The 24,478-nt window shown below is 38.1% G+C and overlaps 1 protein-coding gene across 3 annotated transcripts; it reads left to right on the forward strand.

Annotated features, from left to right (window-relative positions):
- The first annotated feature begins 589 nt into the window (after window positions 1–589).
- Window positions 590–23,524, forward strand: CTSS (cathepsin S). 3 transcript variants are annotated; one of them, XM_010803003.4, is made up of 8 exons: window positions 590–662; window positions 1,595–1,721; window positions 4,835–4,957; window positions 5,785–5,934; window positions 7,667–7,894; window positions 9,160–9,325; window positions 10,557–10,659; window positions 22,794–23,524. In XM_010803003.4, exons 2-8 carry the CDS (start codon window positions 1,596–1,598, stop codon window positions 22,891–22,893), a joined length of 996 nt encoding a protein of 331 aa, XP_010801305.1. In that variant the 5' UTR covers window positions 590–662; window position 1,595; the 3' UTR covers window positions 22,894–23,524.
- The last annotated feature ends 954 nt before the right edge of the window (window positions 23,525–24,478 follow it).

Consider the following 24,478-nt stretch of genomic DNA (forward strand, 5'->3'; position numbering starts at 1 on the left):
AAAAAGAAGAATAAACATAAGAGTGACCGACCCTGTTAGACATCAAAACATATTCAAAGCTATTTTAATTAAAACCCTGTGTTATTGAAGGGACAGTAGGAAAGAGAACGCATTAGTGAGCTCAGAAACTGACCCATGGATAAACGGGAATTCTCATCTGGGTGAGAGTTAGACAACAGTAGATCATGGATGAGTTGTGTTAAAAACAATAAAGCAGTTTTTCCTAGGAAATCATGGAGGAAACCTGGAGTTCAGGAACTTAATCCTAATCTCTTCATAACTAAAATTTTCCATCTGAAAGTTGCTGTTTTTAGGTAAATTGAATAATCAAAATGAGGAGAGTTTAAAGAGTAAACTTGTACTCATGTTATTTTGCTGAGTTTGTTCTGTTGATCTCTTTTGCTGGGGGCTCTTTTTTGTTGGTTTACTGTACCCACTTTGTCTCCAAAACCATAGTGAGAGAGCTGGAGGTGGCACACTTCCTTAGATTTTAAATGAAACTGAAATGAAAGTTCACTTCCTCATTGTGGACGCCTCATGTGACAAGTTCCAATTTCTTTTTAAAGTCACTTTAGCTGAGTCTCACTTTGAAAACTTTGGAGAGAGCCCGCCGTCAGCATTCTTAGTCTGGGAGGACCTGCTTGTTCTATCACGTATGTACGGTCTGTCCTTTTTCTCCTCCTTGGTCCTTAAACCTTTCACTGGTGTTTTTAGCTTGCTCTGCCTGCCAGGTTTTACATCGTTTCTTTCAGGAAGTAAACTAAACAATCATTGTCGCTCAGTTTGCCTCTTATTTTTTTGACTAAAAAGAATCCATTTTTGAAAAGCTTAATGTCGGCTTGAATATCTAAGTCCTGAGGCTAACACATAGCTCTCTTTGGACTATAATTTGAAGACTTATATGGTTAAAAATACAGCTGTTTTGAATTAAAAAGAAGTGGAAAAGAAAGTAGAATCCAGTTTGAGGTAGTTAGTCACTTAACAGTCTCTTTGTATTAAATATAGAAGTGATGTTTTCAAAAGTAGTTAACACTTCTTTTGAAGCAGATATTTTGATTTTTAGGGATAAAAAGGTAAAATGATCCAAGGATGTGAAAGTAGTACATAGGAGTTGTCTTCTAACTACCTCTGAAGGTTGTGGATATTTGAATAGACCAGTTAAGAAGAGCTTGTGTATTAAAAAATTACCAAGATAAACTGATTTTTCAAAGGTTTGCCTTCTTCTTAAATATTAGTAATATTTTGGAACAGAGAAAAGAGGATTTCCTGTTGATTAGATTTGTTGTCAAATCCTGTAAAGTCCCTGCTTCCCTCATCTCCACATCCTCCCAAATTCGGATGTAAATTTGGTTTACCAGATATCAGGAAATTTTTTTGAAAATCAAAATGGTATTTAGAATTGGAAGTGGCATTTCAGACAAAGACCTGCAGTTACTCCCTGTCAGTATGTAATCCAAAAAGTTGCCTGCATGATTCTGATTTGTAACATTCTGTCTCTTTGACAGACTCTGCATTGCTTCTTGTTGAGAAAAAAGTATGGTCACATCAGATGCAGCTAATATTGAGTCTTCCTGTGTCATCTTTCCTTTAACAGAATGAACTGGCTGGTGTGGGCACTCCTGCTGTGCTCCTCTGCAATGGCACATGTGCACAGAGACCCCACTCTGGATCATCACTGGGATCTCTGGAAGAAAACCTATGGAAAACAATACAAAGAAAAGGTAGATTGGCTGCCGTTTGAGCAATTTGCTTTTACTCAAGTACCCTACATGTTCTTTTAAAAAAAATTTTTGTTTGACTGCACCAGATTTAGGGGCTTCCCAGGTGGCTCAGATGGTAAAGAATGCACCTACAAAGCAGGAGACCTGGGTTCAATCCCTGGGTTAGGAAGATCCCTTGGAGAAGGGAATGGCAACTCATTCCAGTATTCTTGCCTGGAAAATTCCACAGAAGTATAGGAGCCTGGCAGGCTACAGTTAATGGGGTCACAAAGAGTCGGACACAACTGAATGACTATCACCAGGCCTTACTTGCGGAATGTGAACTTCGTTGCGGCATATGTGATCTAGTTCTCTAACTAGGGATCGAACTCTGCACCCTGCCCTGCACTGGGAGCATGGAATCTTCACCACTGGACCACCAGGGAAGTACCCCTGACTACATATTTTGACAAGCAGTGTCTTCAGTAAATGTTACACACTCATTTTCTTACCAGATTCTCTTCTTGGCCCTAGAATTTCATCAGGAAACAAAAATTTCCTGTTTTTAGGGCACTTATATTCTGAAAGGAGAGATAGGAAAGAAGTAAATAAATAAGCATATATATAATGGAGATGCGTTTGAGCAAACTCAGGGAGATAGTGAAGGACAGGGAAGCCTGGCGTGCTGCCGTACATGGGATCGCACAGAGCTGGACATGACTTAGCCACTGAACAACAATATGATGCAAACAGTGGAACAAAATAAAGCAAGACCTAGGGGGCTGGAGGTGGGTCTTCCATGAAGGCTCTGAGGGGTTGGGAGTGATTATCCTCCACATGTGACAGTATGGTCAGGAAAGGCCTCACATGGGAAGGTACCAGGCCAAGAGGGAAAGAGTGCACGTTTGAGGAACAAAAAGACCTGTCCTCAGTCCCTGGCACGGAGAAGCACTGGCAGATGTTATTTCTTGACTCTCGCTTCCCACTTTGTACTTTTGTTTTTATTTCTAAACATACTTCTTGATTGAGTTTAATACTTAACCCTGGTGCTTCAAATAACTAAGTCCTAAAACTATGATGATCTAGTCACTAAGTCATATCTGACTTTTGCGACCTGCCAGGGTCCTCTGTCCATGGGATTCTCCAGGCAAGAATACTGGCGTGGGTTGCCATTTCCTTCTCCACCTAAAACTATAATATATGAAATTGTAAGCAAAGATTATATATAAATTTATGTATTTGATGTGATTTTTATATAAAAATGCCCTGAGTTGTTTTCTTAGTAATGATGAATTTCACCCTCACCCATTCCCCTTTACGGGCGAGGGTGAAAATTTCAGGCCTCTAATTTCCATGTTAACCAAAGTTAGATGTGCAATTAGCACCACTATCCGGTTAAATGAATGTTATCTTACTTTTTAATGATTCTAGTCCAGTAGAAGGAGTGAAAGCGACTTTTGATTAGTACCCCACTATTAAAATCTATTTCACAACTGTCTAATCACTACTAATCACTTTTTTTTCCTTTCCTATACTTCATTAGATTTGTCTTTATTTTATTTTTCACTCTAGTGGTTTGGAAGTATATCTGTATATGTCTTTTACTAGGATAACAATAAAATCTTGCTTGAAGGCAGAGGGACTGCTTAGACTTACTACCTAGACTTACTTGCTACCTAGAACCAGCGCTTAGGCCTGGGTTCTAACACTCAATGAAATTAGACAGAAAAGAGTTGTTGCTGACTGCTCACTGGGCTATGGCTTGTTGTAAACTATGGCCTTATGGGTGGAGGTGAGGGTCAGCGATTCTAAGAGGCACCATGTATATTGCATTCTATGTAAATTAAGCTCCTGGAGGGCAAGAAAATCAGTAGCCTGAATATGAATTTATGCTGGATAAAATTAAGATAATAGGACCAAAGTTATTTTTTAAAGTATGAATAATGGAATGACATCTACATGAATGAAAAAGAAATTGTGAAATGTATTAGAAATCCAATTAGAAACCTCAGAAATGAAAAAATAGAGTCATTGAAATAAGAACTCAACAAAAGGGATGAACTCCAAACTGGAAAGAGCTGGATAGAATCAGATCTGGAAGATAGTACTGAGGCATTCACCAAGAAGGCAGCACACAAAAATAAAATGGAAAAACTATGGAAATGCAGGTAAAGAGATGAAAGAAAGTTTGAGGCTCCAAATACATCTGATGGAATGATGATGCAGAAGCAATATTTGAAGGGATACTGGTTGAGAATTTTCCAGATATGGAAAAAAGAATGTTCCTGAATTCTCTAGTCAAAAGTGCTTTCCAGTCAAAAATACTACACAGAGGAAAATAAAGAAACCCATACCCACAAACATGTAGCGAAGCTGCAAAATATCAAAGAGAAAAAGAAAATCATATAAGTTACCGAAGTTAGAAACATTACAACAATTAGACTGACAACAGACCTCTAATCTACAATAATAGATACCAGAAGGCAATTCAGAAATACCTTCAAATAACTGAATAAAAACAGCTATAAATTTATAATCAGACTAAACTATTTTTCAAGAGTGACGGTAGGGACTTCCCTGGTGGTTCAGTGGCTAAGACTCCCTGCTCCCAATGCAGGGGGCTCTGATTCAATCCCTGCTCAGGGATCCCACATGCCACATGCCACATGCCACATCCCACATGCTACAACTAAAGATCCCGCATGCTCTAACAAAGATCCTGCAGGATTTTTTCTAAGACCTAAGACAGAGTGCAGCTAAGTGAATAAATAATCAATTTTATATATATATATATTTTTAAAAGATGTTTTAAAAGGCCTATAATGATTAAGTGAGTTTACCACTTACAAAGAATATACTTCAACAAATTACAATTTCTAAAAAAAAACCTTTCTAGCGTATTGAGGAAGTTCATTGTACATATCTAAAATGATATTAATCACCAAGAGAGCAATTAAGAGGAAGAGTTAAGATTGGTGTGCAGTTTTTCCCAGTTACACTTATTTATTCATATCCATTTATTTGCATGCTCCCAGACAGAACCACATTTAATGGAATGCTTCATAATATGTATATTTTCATTATTGAACACATTTGTGCAGGATTCAGTATAATGATGTTTCTTTTTATTTTAGAATGAGGAAGTAGCACGGCGTCTCATCTGGGAAAAGAATCTAAAAACTGTTACACTTCACAATCTGGAGCATTCAATGGGAATGCATTCATATGAGCTAGGCATGAACCACCTAGGAGACATGGTAGGTAAATTATAAATAATCCTACATTCATCTTTGGGTAAACTGGATTTCTGTCTCCCCAAAGGCAATTTGAAGGTAAACAACAAAGGAGTGTTTTATATGTATATGAACATAAAATTAGAAAATAGAATTTAGGGACATAAGAATTTGCAGATTCCTTATTGATTTACACTGTGACCACTTTCCTTAATAAATCCCTTCTTTAGGGGAATATTTTAAACTCACAGACCACAGTTAATTTTACTTTTATTAATTTTAGAAAATATTGCCTAAAGACTACTCACAACATTTTAGAATACGTTACCATACTTATGTAAATCTAAACTGATAATGTAATATGGTCCACCTGCTTTCTTAATGGGGGAGTGTGGGTATTAATATAAAGTAACCTTTCATTAGTTATTAGATTCTGCTCTATCTTACAAAAACTTTTCACTGTGGCCAAAATTAAGAATATTTTGGAAGGGAACACCTTAAGTGGATTAAATGCAGGAATCTTTTACAGTTCTTTCTCATAAGCAAAATCAGTTTAGTCCACTTTTTAGAGAACCCTTCTTATAAAATTCTGCCTTGCTTTGAAAGAAAAATATGCCTCTCTGTAACTTTTAGTTTTTTCTTTTCTTCTTCTCCTTCCCAATGTCTGACTGGGATGCTAATGGCAAAGTGTAGGACTAAAGAAACCTGGATAATTCACCTACCAGATAGTTATCTATATTAGTCACAACTCCACTGGTTTTTCTCAGTTGTTAAATATATTCACAGTTATAATTTTCAAGATATTGACCAGAAGGATATAAGTGAAAGGACATATGTGTATATCTTTGTAGACCAGTGAAGAAGTGATATCTTTAATGAGTTCCTTGAGAGTTCCCAGCCAATGGCCAAGAAATGTCACTTACAAGTCAGACCCTAATCAGAAATTGCCTGATTCTATGGACTGGAGAGAGAAGGGGTGTGTTACTGAAGTGAAATACCAGGTGAGTATTATCATCTTAGGCCTCTGTACCTCAGGTAGAGGTCTCTCTTCCTTAAATGCTTAGTCTAGCTGTATCATTTAGCAGTGAATCTCATAGTCCCTTAGGTTACTTTCTAAATATGTTTGCTATTCTTATCTTCCCAACTACACTGTGACCTTCTGAAGGGCCTGGACCACATATCATACTTTTCTTATTTCCCATAGTGCTGAGAATACCAACAGTTAGCGTCATATTTGACTAAGCAAAAAACTGTGAACTTAGCAAATGGGTCTTTAGGAAAGACTTTTAGTGTTCATACTATCCATCAACTGCACTGGACCCTCCATAAGTCAGTTACTTGAGAAATAGTATCATATGTGTGAGAAAATTTCAATCAAAAAGTTTATTCCTCCATCTCACTTAGGAATTTCAGGATTGATGGAGAGGAAATAACTAAAGCTAAATGTGACCTGTAAATTGTACCCGTCAAGTTAGTTCTTGACTAAGGCTTACATTGCTAAGAAATATGGGCTTTATAAATGTGTTCCTATATTTTTATATTTCCTTTAATTTTCTTGTAAAAAAAAAGCTACAAAAATCCTAAATTAATTAGGGATAACTAAGGATAAAAGGCTTCTTAGGTGGCGGTGCTAGTGGTAAAGAACCTGCCTGCCATTGCAGGAAACACAAGAGACGCGGGTTCAGTCCCTAGATTGTAAAGATCCCCTGGAGATGAGCATGACAATCTACTTCAGTATTCTTGCCTGGAGAATCCCATGGATAGAGGAGCCTTGCAGGCTCCAGTCCATAGGGTTGCAAAGAGTCAGACATGACTGAAGCAACTTAGCACGCAAGGATAAAACATATATATCACCTTGGAGGTCAGGATAAGGGAGAAGAATCAATGTCCTTCGAAGCTGCCCCAAGCCTGTGACCAAAGAAAAATATAAAAATTAAGAAACGAATGATACTGCTAATCTCATAATTCTTTTCCATCTAGATATTTTTCTTTCAACTAGTTTTGAGTTTCTCAGTGGAATTCTCTAAAAGTTTGAGAAGACCCTATAACTACCCATCTAAGTGTTCACTATAAGTATTAATAATTTAATGAGCTCCTTTCTCTGAGTGCTTGCATTTCAATGGGTGATTTTACTTTAACCAAAAGCAGACTGAACTTGCTTCCTTCCAATAGACAGCCAAGTGGAATGAGAGGAGGAGAGGCAGTGCAGTTATGATGTGGCTCGGACCCCTCTGCACCTTTTTAAACTAAAGCAGCTTTGTGTTTTTCTATTTATGCTTCCCAGTAAAATAACTTACGATCAAAAAATTCTAAAGCTAAAAATGTCCAAAAAATGCTAGTCTTATCTTTCAGGGAACATTTGGCAGGAGGAAGGGTGTTTTAGGTCAAGGGAATCATCCTAGTTCCTCTCAAAAATCCCTTTCCTGTTGGCATCTGTCTCCCCTATTATGGGGTGAAAATAGCTGGTATTTGGTACATTTTCAGTAAATAATGTTTCTTAACATGTTTGAATATGGCATTTATGCCGTGAGGTCAGCCATTCATAAATATTCATTAAAGTTAGACTTGTTCCAGAGAACAATCATTGCCATGATCTAAGGGGAGGGGAAACGGTAGAGGGGGAGCTCTTCCTGAACTGATGAAAGTGCTGACATGTTGGGAGTTGCCCAGTTTGCATTATGGAAGCCATCCTTGCTAACTATGATTGCCCTTGTGACTTTGTCTCTGTTGTAGGGTGCTTGTGGTTCTTGCTGGGCTTTCAGTGCTGTGGGAGCCCTGGAAGCACAAGTGAAGCTGAAAACAGGAAAGCTGGTGTCTCTGAGTGCACAGAACCTGGTGGATTGCTCAACTGCAAAATATGGGAATAAAGGCTGCAATGGCGGCTTCATGACAGAGGCTTTCCAATATATCATTGACAACAATGGCATCGATTCAGAAGCTTCCTATCCCTACAAAGCCATGGTGTGCCTGCAAGTTAACTTTTTGTACTGCCCCTTATAAGGAGGGATAACCTTATGTTATCCCTCCAACTCACTGTACTAAACTTATCACCAAGCCAAGTGCTTGAGAAGCAGTGCTGCGTGGTGTGTGTGTGTGTGTGTGTGTATGTGTGTGTGTGTGTGTGTGAAACAGAGAGAGAGAAGGAGAACAAACCTCAATCAAGAATTCTTAAATTCTTAAGAGTTCTCTTTCTTATGCAGCAGCCTTCTTAATTTACCATTGGCACAATAATTTAAAATAAGCAGGCGAAGTTCATGCTTAAAAATGAATTTTCAGCAAACCTTCCTTAAAATTCTTTGTATATCTGCCTGGTATTTAAACTTTTTTGTCTTGCAAACTCCTGTGCTCAACCTTATTCTCAGATCATCAACCACACAATGCTTCTACCTTACTAAAAAGTTAAATAATGTTCTCCTCCTCCTCCAAGTCTCACCACACGTTTTGTTAAATGATAGGACAGAAAATTTAAAAAAGATAAAAATATCACTCAAACCCTCCTGCCTTAACCACTATTATTTTGGTTTATTTCTTTCAAGTTCTTTTTCCTATAAGGCATTTTTAAAAACCTAGTTGTATACACAACAAATATGAATTTGCAACTTCCCCTTTCTCACTTGAGATATGGTGTTTTTAAACCAATATTTGGGCTTCCCTTGTGGCTTAGAGGTAAAGAATCTGCCTGTCAATGCAGGAGACATGGGTTCAGGAAGATCCCCTGGAGGAGGAAAAGGCAACCCACTCCAGTATTCTTGCCTGGGAAATCCAGTGGACAGAGGAGCCTGGCTACCTATAGTCCGTGGGGTCACAAAAGAGTCAGCCATGACTTAGCAACTAAACAATCAAACCAATATTTAATCTGCAGATCATCTTGCAGGCATTATACCATCAAAAAGATTTTAAAGCTCTAGTCTAGTCTTAACGTAGTGTTTCCCTAACAATCCACCTAGAGTCTGAGAGACTTTACCCTGGCAACTTTTGTACACATGAAGATGTTCACAATTTAAAGCAATAGAATAGTTCTATATTTCCTCTGTTACTGGTGAAACATAGAGCTATTAGGATTTGGAAGATTTAGTATTTATTTTTTTAAAAATAAGAAAGAGCCTTAGATACTTGAAAGGATGAATGAGAAAAGAAAACATATTTGCAATCCAGACTTACGATACTGTCAATTTATAAAGGTAGTTGAAGTCCACTTCTTTTTCTGACTTATCCTTTCCCCACAGGATGGAAAGTGCCAGTATGATGTAAAAAATCGAGCTGCCACGTGTTCAAGGTATATTGAACTTCCCTTCGGCAGCGAAGAGGCCTTAAAAGAAGCCGTGGCCAATAAAGGACCTGTGTCTGTTGGTATAGACGCGAGCCATTCTTCTTTCTTCCTCTACAAAACTGGTAAAAACCTAGACATATTACCCTCATGCTTTATACTGCCCTCTCATCGGAGGAAAGAATGTCCTCCTTCCCCATCACTCTGCCTCTGAAAGCTTAGATTGGGTTAAATGGAATCCTCCATCTCATTTCACTTCATATATATATTTTTACACCCAGTTCTCATTAGTAAAGTAAGACTTGAAAAAATTTACTAAGACTGCATGCCAGGTCCGATGCTAAATTCTTTCTATACACTATCTCATTTAATCCCCATGTGTGCTTGTTCCTCAGTCATGTCCGACTCTGCGATCCCATGAACTATAGCCTGCCAGACTCCTCTGTCCTTGGAATTTTCCAGGCCAGAATGCTGGAGTAAGATGCCATTTCCTCCAACAGGGGATCTTCCTGACCCAGGGATCGAACTTATATCTCTTGCGTCTCCTGCATTGGCAGGCAGATTCTTTACCACTAGTACCACTTGGGAAGCCCCTTAATCTTTATAATAACCCTATTTTACAGATGAAAAAAAAACATGTCTTAGGTTAACCTACCTAAAGTCATACAGTCTGCAGGTGGTCAGCTGGAATGAGAAACCGTGCTGCCTGAGTCCAGAGCCTGAGCGCCTAGCCTCCGGGTCCACAGTGGAGTGTAGGTGCAGCACAGCAGAGTACCTGGAGGCCACTCACAGAAAGCCTCACCTTAAAGATCATTTCATTCAGCAAAGGATGAAGATGCATAACAATTTAGGAATATATACAAAGAAATACAACAATATAAATTAAAAAAAAATTAGGCATCTTCCCCAGTGGTCCAGTGGTTAAGAATCTTCCTTGCCATGCAGAAGACATGGGTTTGATCCCTGGTGGGGGAATTAAGATCACACATGCCGTGAAGCGACTATGTCCGTGCACCACAATTAGAGAGTCTGTGCACCCCAACAAAAGATCCCATGGGCTACAACTGGGACACAACACAGCCAAATAGTTACTTTTTTTTTAAGTGGAAAAAGGTGGTAGTTCATCAAAGGAGCTTTCTGAGGGAACTGTGATTAACTTGATGCCAAACTTTGTGAAACCAAAAAGCAAACAATAGAAAAACCCAGTTGTGACAACTATGACATTGATGGCAAAGAATCATGAACTCTAAGTAGTTTAAACATGAGAGTATATGTTCCTCCCATATATCCAAACAGGCTAATCAGATAGTGGCACACACCACTTGCTCTTTTTCCTTACCCGTGTGTTATTTTCAGGTGTCTACTATGACCCCTCCTGCACTCAGAATGTGAACCATGGTGTACTCGTGGTTGGCTATGGTAACCTTGACGGGAAGGACTACTGGCTTGTGAAAAACAGGTAATGTACTCATATTTTCATGTATATTTAATTAAAATTGGTGTCTGGATACAGGCACTTCTCTGTATCTTAATTTCTCCAAACTTCATATGTCCAGAGAACCCAGTGCCCTCCCCAGCATTTGGTTCCTTCTCAGAACTTCCCATCTCACTCAAAGGCAACACAACACAACATAGTTGCCCCGTTAGATACTATGAATTTGTCTTAGATCCTCCAGAACTAATCAAGCAATAAGTCAGATTAGTTTTATGTCATGTCTGTTCTTGATCCTACTCCCTCTCCACTTCTATTTATTGCTCTAGTTCAGACATCTCTTGCCTGGACTATCCCTGTAGCTTTCTAGCTGGTCTCCTTTATTTAAAAAACTTTTTTTTTAATTAAAAATTATTTTGTATAATTTTTAGAAGTTACTTTCCATTTATAGTTTTTACAAACTATCAGCTGTGTTCCCCAGTTGGGGTAATACATCCTTGAGTCTGTCTTACACCCACTAGTTAGTACCACCTACTCCCCTGCACCCCCACAGGGAACCACTGCTTTGTTCTCAGTATCTGTGAGTCTGCTTCTTTTATGTTATACTCATTTGTTTATTGTATTTTTTTAGATTACACATATAAGTGATATCATATAGTATTTATTTTTCTCTGTCTAACTCATTTCATTCAGCATAATGTCCTCCAAGTCTACCCATGTTGATGCAAATGATAAAATTTCATTCTTTTTTGTGGTTAAGTAGTATTCCGTTAAATGGACTTCCCTGGTGGCTCAGACGGTAAAGCGTCTGTCTACAATGCAGGAGACCTGGGTTTGATCCCTGGGTCAGGAAGATCCCCTGGAAAAGTAAATGGCAATCCACTCCAGTACTATTGCCTGGAAAATCCCGTGGACGGAGGAGCCTGGTAGGCTACAGTCCATGGGGTCGCAAAGAGTCAGACACATATATTCTTGATTGCTGAGTTGCTTCAGTCATGTCCCACTCCTTGAGACCCTATGGACTGTAGCCTGCCCAGCTTAAGAAAACTGGAGTGGGTTACCATTTCCTCCTCCAAGGGATCTTTCCAACCCATGGATCAAACCCACATCTCTTTGGTTTCCTGCATTGGCAAGACAGATTATTTACTACTAGCACCACATGGGAATCATCTGTTGATGGGCATTTATGTGGTTTCCATGTCTTGGCAACTGAAAATATGCTGCTATGAATATTGGTGTGCATGTATCTTTTTGAATTAGTGTTTTTGCTTTTTCAGGATTTATACCCAGGTCTCCTTTACTCTTAAATCTGTCCTTTATACTACTTTCAATCTGGTTTGTCTAGACTATAAGTTTAGAATTTTATCTCCTAGAACCAGTCAGTGTGAGATGAGTGTTCCTGAGTAGAAAAGACAAGTCACCTATGTTTGGTCCCTACCTGTCTGTCAGCCTCAGGTCCTGGCACTTTGTCTCACACTTTTCATCCTTGGTTATTGAAGCATACACAGTTACAGTTCGTATCCATATCATTTTATCTTCAATGTCTTCATATCTTAATTGTTTTGGTCCCTCTGCCTGGAATATCCCTTTTCCTCACTTGGTTTATTCCTTCTTTTCCTTCAAAACCAGCTTAGTCATTATCTATACCGGAAAGTTTTCCCTAAATCCTTGGGCTGGGCAAAATGTCTTTTTTTTTTCCTATGCAAATAAAGTGTCCTTTGCATTCTAGAGTATTTTACACAATATATTTAAATTGTTCATTCACCTAAGTATCACCCAAGTATTCTGTATATGCCTCTGGGGCAGAGATTATGTTGTGTCTTTGAATCCTTAGCACAGTATGTGGCACCCAACAGCCCCTCAATACATGCATTAGCAGTCTTCTCCAACACCACAGTTCAAAAGCATCAATTCTTTAGCGCTCAGCTTTCATTATGGTCCAACTTTCACATCCATACATGACTACTGGAAAAACCATGGCTTTGACTAGACACACCTTTGTTGGCAAAGTAATATCTCTGCTTTTTAATATGCTGTCTAAGTTTGTCATAGTTTTTCTTTCAAGGAGCAAGTGTCTTTTAATTTCATGGCTGCAATCACCATCTGCACTGATTTTGGAGCCCCCCCAAAATAAAGTCTGACACTGTTTCCATTGTTTCCCCATCTATTTGCCATGAAGTGATGGGACCAGATGCCCTTATCTTAGTTTTTTGGGTGTTGAGTTTTAAGCCAGATTTTTCACTCTCTTCTTTCCCTTTCATCAAGAGGCTTTTTAGTTCCTCTTCACTATTTGCCATAAGGGTGGTGTCATCTGCATATCTGAGGTTATTGATATTTCTCCTGGCAATCATGATTCCAACTTGTGCTTCATCCAGCCCAGCATTTTACATGATATACTCTGCATTTAAGTTAAATAATTCTACCCCTAGCAGCCCTCGGATCTTTATGGAAAATACATAGTCTACAAATCATAAATAAACAAAAAGGTACTTTTCTACCTTTTCCACCTTGTGGCTCACAAAGAAGATGGTAGTCTTTGGATGGCCTTTTGGGAAATAGTTGAAGTGATTAATATCTTGGTTCATTTAAAACCTATTCACAGCACTAATCAGCTTGGGTCCAAACCAGTGATAGCTTTTTAAAATGGAGCAATACTTTAACTTCTATATATCTTATTTACTCCCTACAGTAGGTATGCTATATTCTCTTCTCTACTGAAGTTTCTTTTCGAAGATCATACATCTTTTAGAGTTTTAATTCAAAAGCTCTTCTCAGCACTTGCTAATTTAATAAGCATTTACTAGGCATCTTACAATGAGATAGACAGTATCTAGGCCATGGAAATACAAAAATTAGTAAGAAGTTATCCTATTCTGTAAGGGCTCACAGCCCACTCAAGAATTAGAACAACAAAATACAATACATCCTGATATAATATGTCTAGATTTTAGAATAAGCTTGAAGGAAAATTATTTTTAGTAATACATTACCATTTTCAGATTATCAAAGCCTTGGTATCATCTTGTGCTCTTCCTTCTCTCCCTAAACCCACACAGCCCTGTCCTTCAAGCCTCTGATCACACTTTATATGGGTTTTCTCTTTTCCTTTGCTAATGACATTATCTAATTCAGATTCAGTTCTCACTCAGCTGTGGAAATATCTTCTTAAAATATGTATCATCCAAACCTATGGTCAAAATTCTAAATAGTCTACCATTTTCATCAAAGTAAAGTCTAAACTTCTGGCCATTCAAGCGTGTCTACTAAGTGCCTTCAAACATAGCCTTCTAGACGTTTCTTCCACTATATTTTCATGTACTCATCCATACTCACACTCTGGCCACAGTGAACCACTTTCTCATCATTCCCTAAATGTAGAGACACTTAGCTATTTCTAATTTGTTACCTACGCCATTTCATCTTTCTGAAATGCCCTTAAAGCCCATTGCTGTCTATAGAAACCCCACTGTCTGTGGTCAAATGGGCACCCTCCTACATTCTGGTGGAAGGATTGTAAAATTTTTACAATCCTTCTTGAAAGCAATTTGATAATATGAATTAAGAACTTTCTAACTGTTCATATTCTTCATCCAATTATTTTCATTTCTTGGAATGTATATGAAGAAAATAATCCTGAATTTTGGGAAAACTTCATACCTGATTTATGTAAATGTAGCATTTTTTTCTTTAATAATGAAAACTAGTAAGCAACCAGAAATACCTAAAAATAGGTAGTATTAAATAAATTATGATATAATCAGCCCATGTATTAGAAATTATATTTATTGAGATCATTATCAATAACTGAATAAAATACTTGGAATATATGTTTAAGTGGAAAAATACATATAAATATAATATTTATATTCAGTATAAGTATTAAGTTTATAGCTCATTTCTCTGATATATATTATATTAAAGGACCAGAAAGAATTATACCAAATGTTAATGATGGTTGTCTTGGGGACTTCCCTGGCAGTCCAGTGAGTTAAGACTCCATGCTTCCCCTACAGGGGATGTTGGTTTCAACCCTGGTCAGGGAACTAAGATCCCACATGCCATGCACAGCCAAGGAAAAAACTGGGATCCCAAATGCCTTGTGGCACAGCAAAAAATAAAAAGGTTGTCTTTGTCTCCCTTTATGTATTTTTGAAATCGTCTTTAACAAACCACTTATTATTTTTAAAATTAAAAAAAAAACTTATTAAAATTCTATTTATTCTTCAAAACCTACCCTGAGTGCTATCTTTTCCATACCCCATTCATTAACTCAGAATTGTTTCTCTAACTTCTAAGCTCTAGCAATGCTTTATGAATTCTATTATAGCATTTAGCAAATTGTAGCTTCTGTTATAGCTATTTCTAAAAATCATGCTCCATTCACTAAAATATAAACTCCTTAGTGGTAGAATAATCTCTTGCTCCTGTTTACATCTTCATTTCATACATTGATTCAACAAACATATATTGAACACCTACCATGCAGCAAATATAGTGTTAGACAATGAAAAATACAGCCTTTCTCTATCATCCTTCAAGATTTTTTTTTTGGGAGCGGGGGCTTCCCTGATAGTTCAGTTGGTAAAGAATCCCCCTGCATTGCAGGAGACATCAGTTCGATTCCTGGATTGCGAAGAGTCCCCTGGAGAAGAGAAAGGCTATCCACTCCAATATTCTGGCCTGGAAAATTCCATGGACTCTAGAGTCAATGGGGTTGCAAAGAGTCAGACATGACTGAGCGACTTTAAAAAATTTAAAAAAAAAAATCCTTCAAGATACTCATGCTCTAAAACGTAGAGTCAAGGAAACAGGCAGATACAGGTGACCATCCCAATAGAATGTAATAAATGCTAAGACAGGGGTATGCATCCATTGCAGTGGAAGCACAGAACAGTACCTGGCCTAGCCTGGGGAGTCTGGGAAGGCCTTTTAGCCAGATTGTTTGACTGAATCTTGAAGGAGGAGAAAGAAATAGCCAGATGAAGAAGGGTAGTCAGAACAGAGGAAGGTAAATGTGCCAAACTCCAGAACTGAGAGAAAGTGCATGAGTTGAGAGAACTGCAGCCTGTTAGAAAGAGATGTGAGATAGGAAGGGAAAAAGTTATGAACAACCACAATTGCTGGCCCAACAAAGACAGATTGGACATAATCATGAATTCCAGGCTCCACAGAGGTTTACTCAAACAAAGCCCTCTTAATATCATCAAACTTGTTCTTAATGCTCTCCTGAAAGGTTAGATTCCATGTGATTTCCAATGATACCAAGTTAACCTTCAGTAAAACAATGTGCGGTCTTCCTCTAATTGGCCTCTTGGTTTTTTTTATTTTCCTTTTGTTTCTACTTAATCTTTCTGGTATGTATATAACACTGTTCTATGTCCCTGAATTTTTCTCCCTTTCTGGATATGAGTATTTAGCTCCTTTTTATAATACAATGTAGCATAATAACAGAGAAGGCAATGGCCCACTCCAGTACTGTTGCCTGGAAAATCCCATGGACGGAGGAGCCTGGAAGGCTGCAGTCCATGGGGTTGCTAAGAGTCGGACACGACTGAGTGACTTCACTTTCACTTTTTACTTTCATGCATTGGAGAAGGAAATGGCAACCCACTCCAGTGTTCTTGCTTAGAGAACCCCAGGGATGGGGGAGCCTGGTAGGCTGCCGTCTATGGGGTCGCACAGAGTCAGACACGACTGAAGTGACTTAGCAGTAGCAGCAGCAGCATAGCATAATAAATAAAAGCATTAACTTTGAAGTCAGGGAGATCTTACTTAGAATCCTAGCTCCTTTACTGTCTGTGTGACCTTAGGCAGGTTATTTAACATCTTATTTAATATCTTGAATAAATTTCAGTTTTCCCATTTGTAAAATAGGAATAATAGTGTCAAGATTACTATAAGGATTAAGCAAGATAATGTATGTAAAACATTTATCACATAGTATCTGGCACAGATTATGTATAATAAATCATAGTTATTATTTTTTATTATTCCTCCTTTAAATTTCTATTAAGAGAATATGATCTGATATAGAAAACTATGCCCTCAGCAATATCCCAATGTAAATGCAGTTATAAGTTTTACAGAATGCTTTCATAATGTCTAGCAATATACATGAATGACTTAATACCAAAACATACTTGAGTAAAAATTATTTTATGGGAGCCAAAATAATGCAAAATACCTGATTATAAACCCTCTGATGGTTGACTGAATCCAGGAATAAAACTAGAGCATATACGTGAAGAATGATGAACTACATATTTCTTCAGGGACATCTCCCTAAATATTAGGCACTGGAGATTATTGCGGTTAAACTACTTAAGAAGATCCTTAGTTATTTGGATAGTCTATGTTGCCAATAATGGGCAGATCTATAAATTTAAAAAGCTAGCTGAACTAGAGATACAACTGCTATGGACTTAGAAAAATTTAGGAGCCTGACAAGGACACATTTGGTCAGACTGCCCTCAAAATGGACCAGGATTGTCTTTGCAAAAAAAAGGGAGGAGTTTTATTTAATATGCAGATCAATGAGAAATGGAGGCTCCACGGTTATAGGGGCATAAGACAACTTTGACCTGAGGAAAAAATTAAAGGTATTAACTATGTACCCAATAGATCTTTAAACTGTGAAGTAGAGTAGGAGGAAAGCCAGAAGAATGCGGTCCTCTGGAAGTTAAATTGTGTTTCAGAATGAAGAGAGAAATTATACATCAAACATCAAAAGGGCAGGTAAGATGAGACTTGAAAACTGTTTAATGAGGCAAGATGGAGGTGAGTGGCAATCTGGGCAAGAGAGATTTCAGTGAAGTGGTGTAATAAATACCTGTCTTGAGTTATAAATCAATAAGCAACATTAGACCTCAGTTCCTTATCTCTCTCAGCTCACTCCTTAGATGATCTCATTTAGTCTCATGGTTTTAAACATCATGTATGTGCTGAGGACTCTTACCTTTATAACTTGAGTGTTAGACTCCATGTCCAACTGTCTACCATTTGACCTCTCCACCTGTGTGTCTCTAGGCCTCTTTAATTTAACACGTTCAAAATAGAACTCTTGACTCCCTGCTGCTGCTGCTGCTGCTGCTAAGTCGCTTCAGTCATGTCCGACTCTGTGCGACCCCATAGATGGCAGCCCACCAGGCTCCCCCGTCCCTGGGATTCTCCAGGCAAGAACACTGGAGTGGGTTGCCATTTCCTTCTTCAGTGTATGAAAGTGAAAGATGAAAGTGAAGTCGCTCAGTCGTGTCCGACTCTTTGCGACCCCATGGACTGCAGCCTACCGGGCTCCTCTGCCCATGGGATTTTCCAGGCAAATTTCCTCCATCTTGGTAAATGCCAACAGCATTTACTCCAGACCAAAACATTAGAGCCATCTTCTCTTTCTTCATATGATATCCTACATCTAATCTATCAGCAAATCCTGTCATTTCTACCATCACTAAATTACCCCAAATGTTATTACTTCTCAGTACCTCTACTGTTATCACTCTAGTTCAAGCCACTGTGCATCTCTCTTGGTCTACTGCAATAATCTCCCAACTGATAGTCATTTTCCCTCTCTTTTGCCTATAGTCAATCCTCTACATAGTAGCCAGAATGATCTTTTTTAAATCAAAAAACAAATTTTATTACTCTTCTACTCTAACCCCTCTCATGGCTTCCTTTACATTCAGAATAAAACCCATGAGAAGTAAAGCATGACATTATCTGGTCTCAACCTGCCTCTCCAACCACCTCTCCAACTCCTTTCTCCTCTCTCACTCAGCTTTGGGTACATTAGACTTGTTGCTGTTTCTCAGACATACCAAGATTATTCCCAGCTCTTTCCCCAGGTCTTTGCATCACTTGTACCTTCACTTTACTTAGGTCTTTGCTCAAATATTTCCTCAGATAAGCATCCTCTGACTATATTATCTAAAATGTAGCCCTGGGGAATTCCACGGCAGCCCAGTGGTTAGGACTCAGTGCTTTCACTGCTTGTCGACATTTGATACCTGGCCAGGGAACTAAGGTCCTGCAAGCTATGTGGCACAGCCAAAGAATAAAATAAAATATAGCCATGACTCCCAACACTCTGCATCCCCTTACCATTTATTTTTCTTTATACTTAAAGAAGGTGACAGTTTTAGTTGTTCAGTCATGTCCAACTCTTTGGAACGCTATGGACTATAGCCCACCAGGCTTCTCTGTTGACGGAATTCTCTAGGCAAGAATACTGGAGGAGGTAGCCATTCCCTTCTCCAGGTTCTTTATAGTACTTACATTACATATTTCTTTGGTTATTGTATGTTTCCCCTGTAGAATGTATATAGGCTTTAAAAAGACTTTGTCTACCTTGTTTACCTCCATAATCCTAATGCCTAGAGTAGTGTCTGGCACAGCCTAGAAAGTTCAAAGCTGTAATTTCTTAGAAAGGAAATCAGCATGTATTTTAGAAGGAATTTCTGATAAGTTAGTGTCTATAGTATGCAGGGAGAAAGTAGAGGGACCAAACACTCTGTTTTATTACCAACTAAGACATTTCCCAGGCCACAAGACTTTATTATTTTTTAAGTGCTATTTCTTTATTATTACTTATTTATTTTATTTTTGGCTGTGCTGGGTCTTTGTTGCTTTACGCGGGCTCTCTCTACTTGCAGTGAGCGGGGGCTACTCTTGCTTGCGGTGTGCAGGGTTCTCATTGAGGTGGCTTCTTGTGTGGAGCACAGCCTCTAGGGCACCTGAGCTTCAGTATTGCAGCACACAGGCTTAGTTGCTGTGAAGCATGTGGAATATTCCAAGACTAGGGATCAAACCCATGTCCCCTGCATTGGTCAGTGGATTCTTATCCACTGTACCACCAGGGAAGTCCATAGGATTTTATTTTTAAAACCAGGATAATCCTAGGCAAAATGGAACTGTTAGTCACCCTAGGAAAAGCACTACATATTTTTAAAGGGGATGGACTCCCCTTTGAGTCCAATCAGATGGACTTATACTTGGATAAAAACAAAAATAGCCATCTCTACTTGTCGAGTATTTACTACAGACACTGTGCAAGCACTTTAAATACATTTTCTCATTTAATTTCTAAGGTAATCTATGAGATAGGCATTTTATCCCCATAACGCAGAATAGGAAGCTCCTGATACTGAGAGAATTAAGAAACTTTCCCAAAGTTGAACAGTTTGAGTGAAAGGTCTATAGAGTTAATAAAAGTAAACAACTTGGTAAGGACTGGAATGAACATTTGGAACTGATGTTGTACAGTTCTGAAGACAAGAATTTGTCCTCAAATATTTATCTAGCTTGAGGTTTTTAATCAGTTGTATTTTTAAAAGCAGAGTTAGCAGTACTCAGCCAAAAAGAGGTCTGGGATGTTCTACAAAGTTGGGCCAGTTGACCTTCTCTGGGACTGGGACTGAATTGAATTGGATATTGAATGGGGTCTGGGATATTGAATGGGATCAGGGACTGCTCGATCTCACTAAGTTCATATTACTAGTCATAAGAGCCTCCACTCAACTTTCGTTACCAGAACTTAAGTCTAAACTCAGTTTATCTAACATTTTTACCTATTTTTTAGGCAGTAAAAAGATCCTGGATGTTCTGGTTTGAATTTCATTCCCTATACTACCTCACTCACAGGAAGAACGTAGAAAAAAGAATAGTTTAAAAGTTAGTGTAGACTTTGGCATAAAAGCCTAGATTTGAACCCTTGCTTTGCAATTAACCACCTGCATGACTTTGGGCAAGCCACTTTACCTCTGCCTGTATTTTTCTTTAGTAAAAAGAAGATAATACCTACCTCACAGGATGATGATTAAATGAGATAATATATGTTAAGCTACTTAGCACAGAGTAAGTGCTCAATAAGTGGTGGCTATTGATACTAATAATAGCTTCGCCAGAGTTTATTATGGCTTTTGCTTATCAAACTGGATACTGAAAAACCTGCATCCATTGATGAGAGGTGAGAGTGGAGTTTGGATTTTATTCTCAAGGTATCAGGGAGGCATTCAAGAATTTTAAATGGGAATGGCAATAAATGAAAGGAATCAAAAAAGGAGCCCAGTGAGTTCTCTGGAGGTCCAGTGGTTAGGACTTGGTGTTTTCACTGCAGGGCCCTGGTTGAATCCCTGATCAGAGAACTAAGATCCTCCAAGCCATGTGTATGATGTGGGCACTCAGTTGCTTAGACGTGTCTGACTCTTTGGGACCATTTGGACTGTAGCCCTCCAGGCTCCTCTGTCCATGGGATTTCACAGGCAAGAATACTGGAGTGGGTTGCCATTTCCTACTCCAGAGGATCTTCCTGACCCAGGGATCAAACCTGTGTCTCCTGCATCTCCTGCTTTGGCAGGCAGATTCTTTACCACTGAGCCACCAGAGAAGCCTGTGATGAGGGAAAAAAAAAAAAAGCCCCTAAGAGAGTTTAAGAAAGAGTGATCAGAGAGAGAAGAGAACATCAGGATACAGTAGTATTTTAAAGCCAAGAGGAAAGTGAGGTGAGAGTAGTGAAAGTGAAAATCACAGTTGTGTCCTACTCTTTGTGACCCCATAGACTATACAGTCCATGGAGTTCTCCAGGCCAGAATACTAGAGTGGGTAGCCTTTCCCTTCTCCAGGGGTTCTTCCCAACCCAGGAATCGAACCCAGGTCTGCATTGCAGGCAGATTCTATACCAGCTGAGCCACAAGGGAAGCCTGAGGTGAGAGTAGACAGCCGTGTTAAATGGTACGAGAGAGAAATAACACCTGAAGATTGTCCAGTGAATGGCTGATACATAGAACAGTTAAGGCCTATTGAAGAACAGCTACTTTAAATTATTCCACTTGTCTTTTTCCAATAAGCCAGCATGTCTTAGTTTCTCCACTGCAGGCAAAAATACAACCTTCCTTTGAGTTCTGAGCAAAAATTTGCAACAACTTCCCTTTGCCTAGGGAGTTAGACAAGTTCCTTAGTCTGCTGTTCAATGCTCTGTACAACGTGGCCCCAAACCAACCTTCTATCTTCTTTTCCCATTGGTTTCCTAAGGACGTTTAATTTTCCTTTCAGCTGAATTTCCTGCTGCTCTTCAAATAAAATCACAGTATCCTATGCTTTTATTTGTATGCTAGTTATAGCACAGTTCATACGAAGTATGAATCCTGCCTCGTATTATAATTATCTGTATAATTATAATTATAAAATCTCAGAATAATAAAGAACCTCACAAGTCATTCCTCTTGCAAGGATTTTGTCAATTTTTTCACTAGTATGTGAAAAAGGGAGAAAAAAGTATTTTGGTGAATCTTTCATAAATCTAAATTTATTTGATTCAAAGGACTATCCTTAGATTAGAGATTGTGTCCCCTTAAGTTTTGTTTTTGGTGTTAAAATTTCCTGTCTTTTACAATATGATGGTGATAATAAAGAGTTTTCTTTTTAATGTCTAGTACTTGCTAATTTAAAAACTGGTAACTTTATGTCAATCTGCAAAAGTTTTTGAAATTCTTAAAGTCCGTGAAATGTTAAAGTCATGAACCATTGATCTCCTCTAACCCTTATCTGACCCAGAAATTCCCCCTCTAGCAACATCTCTAACAAGTTATGTAAACCTCTGATTGAACATTTCCAGTGCCAGGGAGCTCATCTCCTCCCAAGGTAGCATATTCCATTTTTTTTTTACAGCTTTAACTGTGAAAAAGTCCGAGCTCCACTTCAAAAACATGTTTGAGAGCTGCTCTTTTAGAAAACCCCTGTCCTTTGACTTTTCCCTAGTGATCTCTCAAAATATTTCTACATGACACTCTGAAGAAATTGAAGTTTGATAGGAAATCATCACCTGTGATCCTATTATACAAAAATACTTCAAGATGGGGCCTTGGAAAATATAATAAAACTCATTCTCTGCAGAAACAGGAGGATTTATAGGTTTGTGATGAAACATATTATTTTCCTAGGTATTAAATTAGGTATTAATCTGTTCATCAATATTACATTAAAACCTATCAAACCATCCTTTGAAAATTGCCTGAAGCACTGGGGAAATTATTATATATTATGTTGTTCTAATTTTGCTTTATAGGTTCTCTTATATAATCACTTTAGGAGAAAACCAATCTAAGATTGAAAATTGATAATGTGATTTGATTATATTCATTTGTAATTTTGTGTTACTTCTTTTTCTAAAGCTGGGGCCTGCACTTTGGTGACCAAGGATATATACGGATGGCAAGAAATAGTGGAAATCACTGTGGGATTGCTAATTATCCTTCTTACCCAGAAATCTAGAGGACTTCTTTGTTTTATAACAATTCAAGAAAAAAGAACCACTTTCTCACAATTTAATTTTACCTGCTGTAACAGTAGAAATAAGTGTGATATGATCAATATATATTTACTGTACTAACAGAAAATATAGTTTGATTCATCTACTTTTTTTAGCTTTGCAGATCTTGGGGAAAAGTTTCCTAAGTAAATTAATAATGTACAATAGATATAAGCGTATGAAAGTTAGTCAGCTGAGACCATCTGTCATGTTTATCAGTCTCTTATTTGTCCTTTTAAGTTCCCTAATATGCTGCTGAAACTTGATGGCATATAGATGCTTAATAAATATGTATCTTTTCAACTCTGTATCATTACCACATACCTACCATTCTCTTTTATTCTTAAGTAATGATTATAATCTGTTATAAGAATATAAATTGTAATATGCTGGTGATGTGCTATGGCAACTTTATGGAAGAAACTATTAGGTTATTAATGTCCTGAGATTGTATCTTTGCACATAAAAGGATTCAATAAATATTTTAAAATCAGTGATGTCAAAGAAGACAAATGCTAAGGAGACAATCTATTTTCAAGCACTTTGTAAGAATTATTTTATTGATCAACAATAAATATACTAATTCAAATCGTTTTTACCTAGTCATTAGCAATTTGGCCAGTACCTTTTGGGGGCAAAAAGTCAACCTGAATAAATAAACAAACTGCATTTCTTTAAAATAATGCATTGCTCATATTTTATCTAATTCAGAGTGATATTCCTCACACCTGCTGTAGATTAAGAGACAGTTCCTGAAGAGGTAGCAGGAACTTTAAATTGTCTAAGTTCATGTCTATGACATGAAAAATGGATGGGATGATGTCATCAGTATATCATAAACTGAACTTACACTAATTTCACTATCTTTGGTTCCCTTGTCACTTTAAAGAACAAGAATTGCTCACTGTAACAATATGGTAGTAACTAAAGCTGAAACTCCAGTACTTTGGCCACCTCATGTGAAGAGTTGACTCACTGGAAAAGACTCTGATGCTGGGAGGGATTGGGGGCAGGAGGAGAAGGGGACGACAGAGGATGAGATGGCTGGATGGCATCACTGACTCGATGGGCGTGAGTCTGAGTGAACTCCGGGAGTTGGTGATGGACAGGGAGGCCTGGCGTGCTGCGATTCATGGGGTCGCAAAGAGTCGGACACAACTGAGCGACTGAACAGAACTGAACTGAACTGAACATATGACTATCATCAAAACTGTAGAAAAACATTGTAGTTAAAAAGTAGTTGATAGCACTTCACTGGTAATCCAGTGGCTAAGACTCTGAGCTCCCAATGTAGGGGGCCTGGGTTCGATCTCTGGTCAGAAAACTAGATCCCACATGCCACAAGTAAGACCCTGCCCAGACAAATAAATAAATAAATATTTTCTTTAAGTATTTTTAAATTTTTATTTTGCTCACAATTTTTCAAGCACTGTAAATGGAACAAAAACATAGGTTCTTAATCTTTGTCAGTTGATTAAACCTATGGGTACCTTCTCAAAAAAATGTTTTTAAATCCTTAAAATTCATAGGATTACAAAGGATACTGAT

The sequence above is a fragment of the Bos taurus genome, chromosome 3 (genome assembly GCF_002263795.3).
Source record: "Bos taurus isolate L1 Dominette 01449 registration number 42190680 breed Hereford chromosome 3, ARS-UCD2.0, whole genome shotgun sequence".
NCBI classification, from domain to species: domain Eukaryota; kingdom Metazoa; phylum Chordata; class Mammalia; order Artiodactyla; family Bovidae; genus Bos; species Bos taurus.

What these genes read in the sequence shown, in the direction of transcription:
- CTSS (XM_010803003.4), top strand. Translation starts at nt 1,596, where the DNA reads ATGAACTGGCTGGTGTGGGCACTCCTGCTGTGCTCCTCTGCAATGGCA. An exon ending in GAAAACAATACAAAGAAAAG is followed by an intron (nt 1,722 to 4,834) that starts GTAGATTGGCTG and finishes TTTTTATTTTAG; the next exon opens with AATGAGGAAGTAGCACGGCG. An exon ending in TGAACCACCTAGGAGACATG is followed by an intron (nt 4,958 to 5,784) that starts GTAGGTAAATTA and finishes ATATCTTTGTAG; the next exon opens with ACCAGTGAAGAAGTGATATC.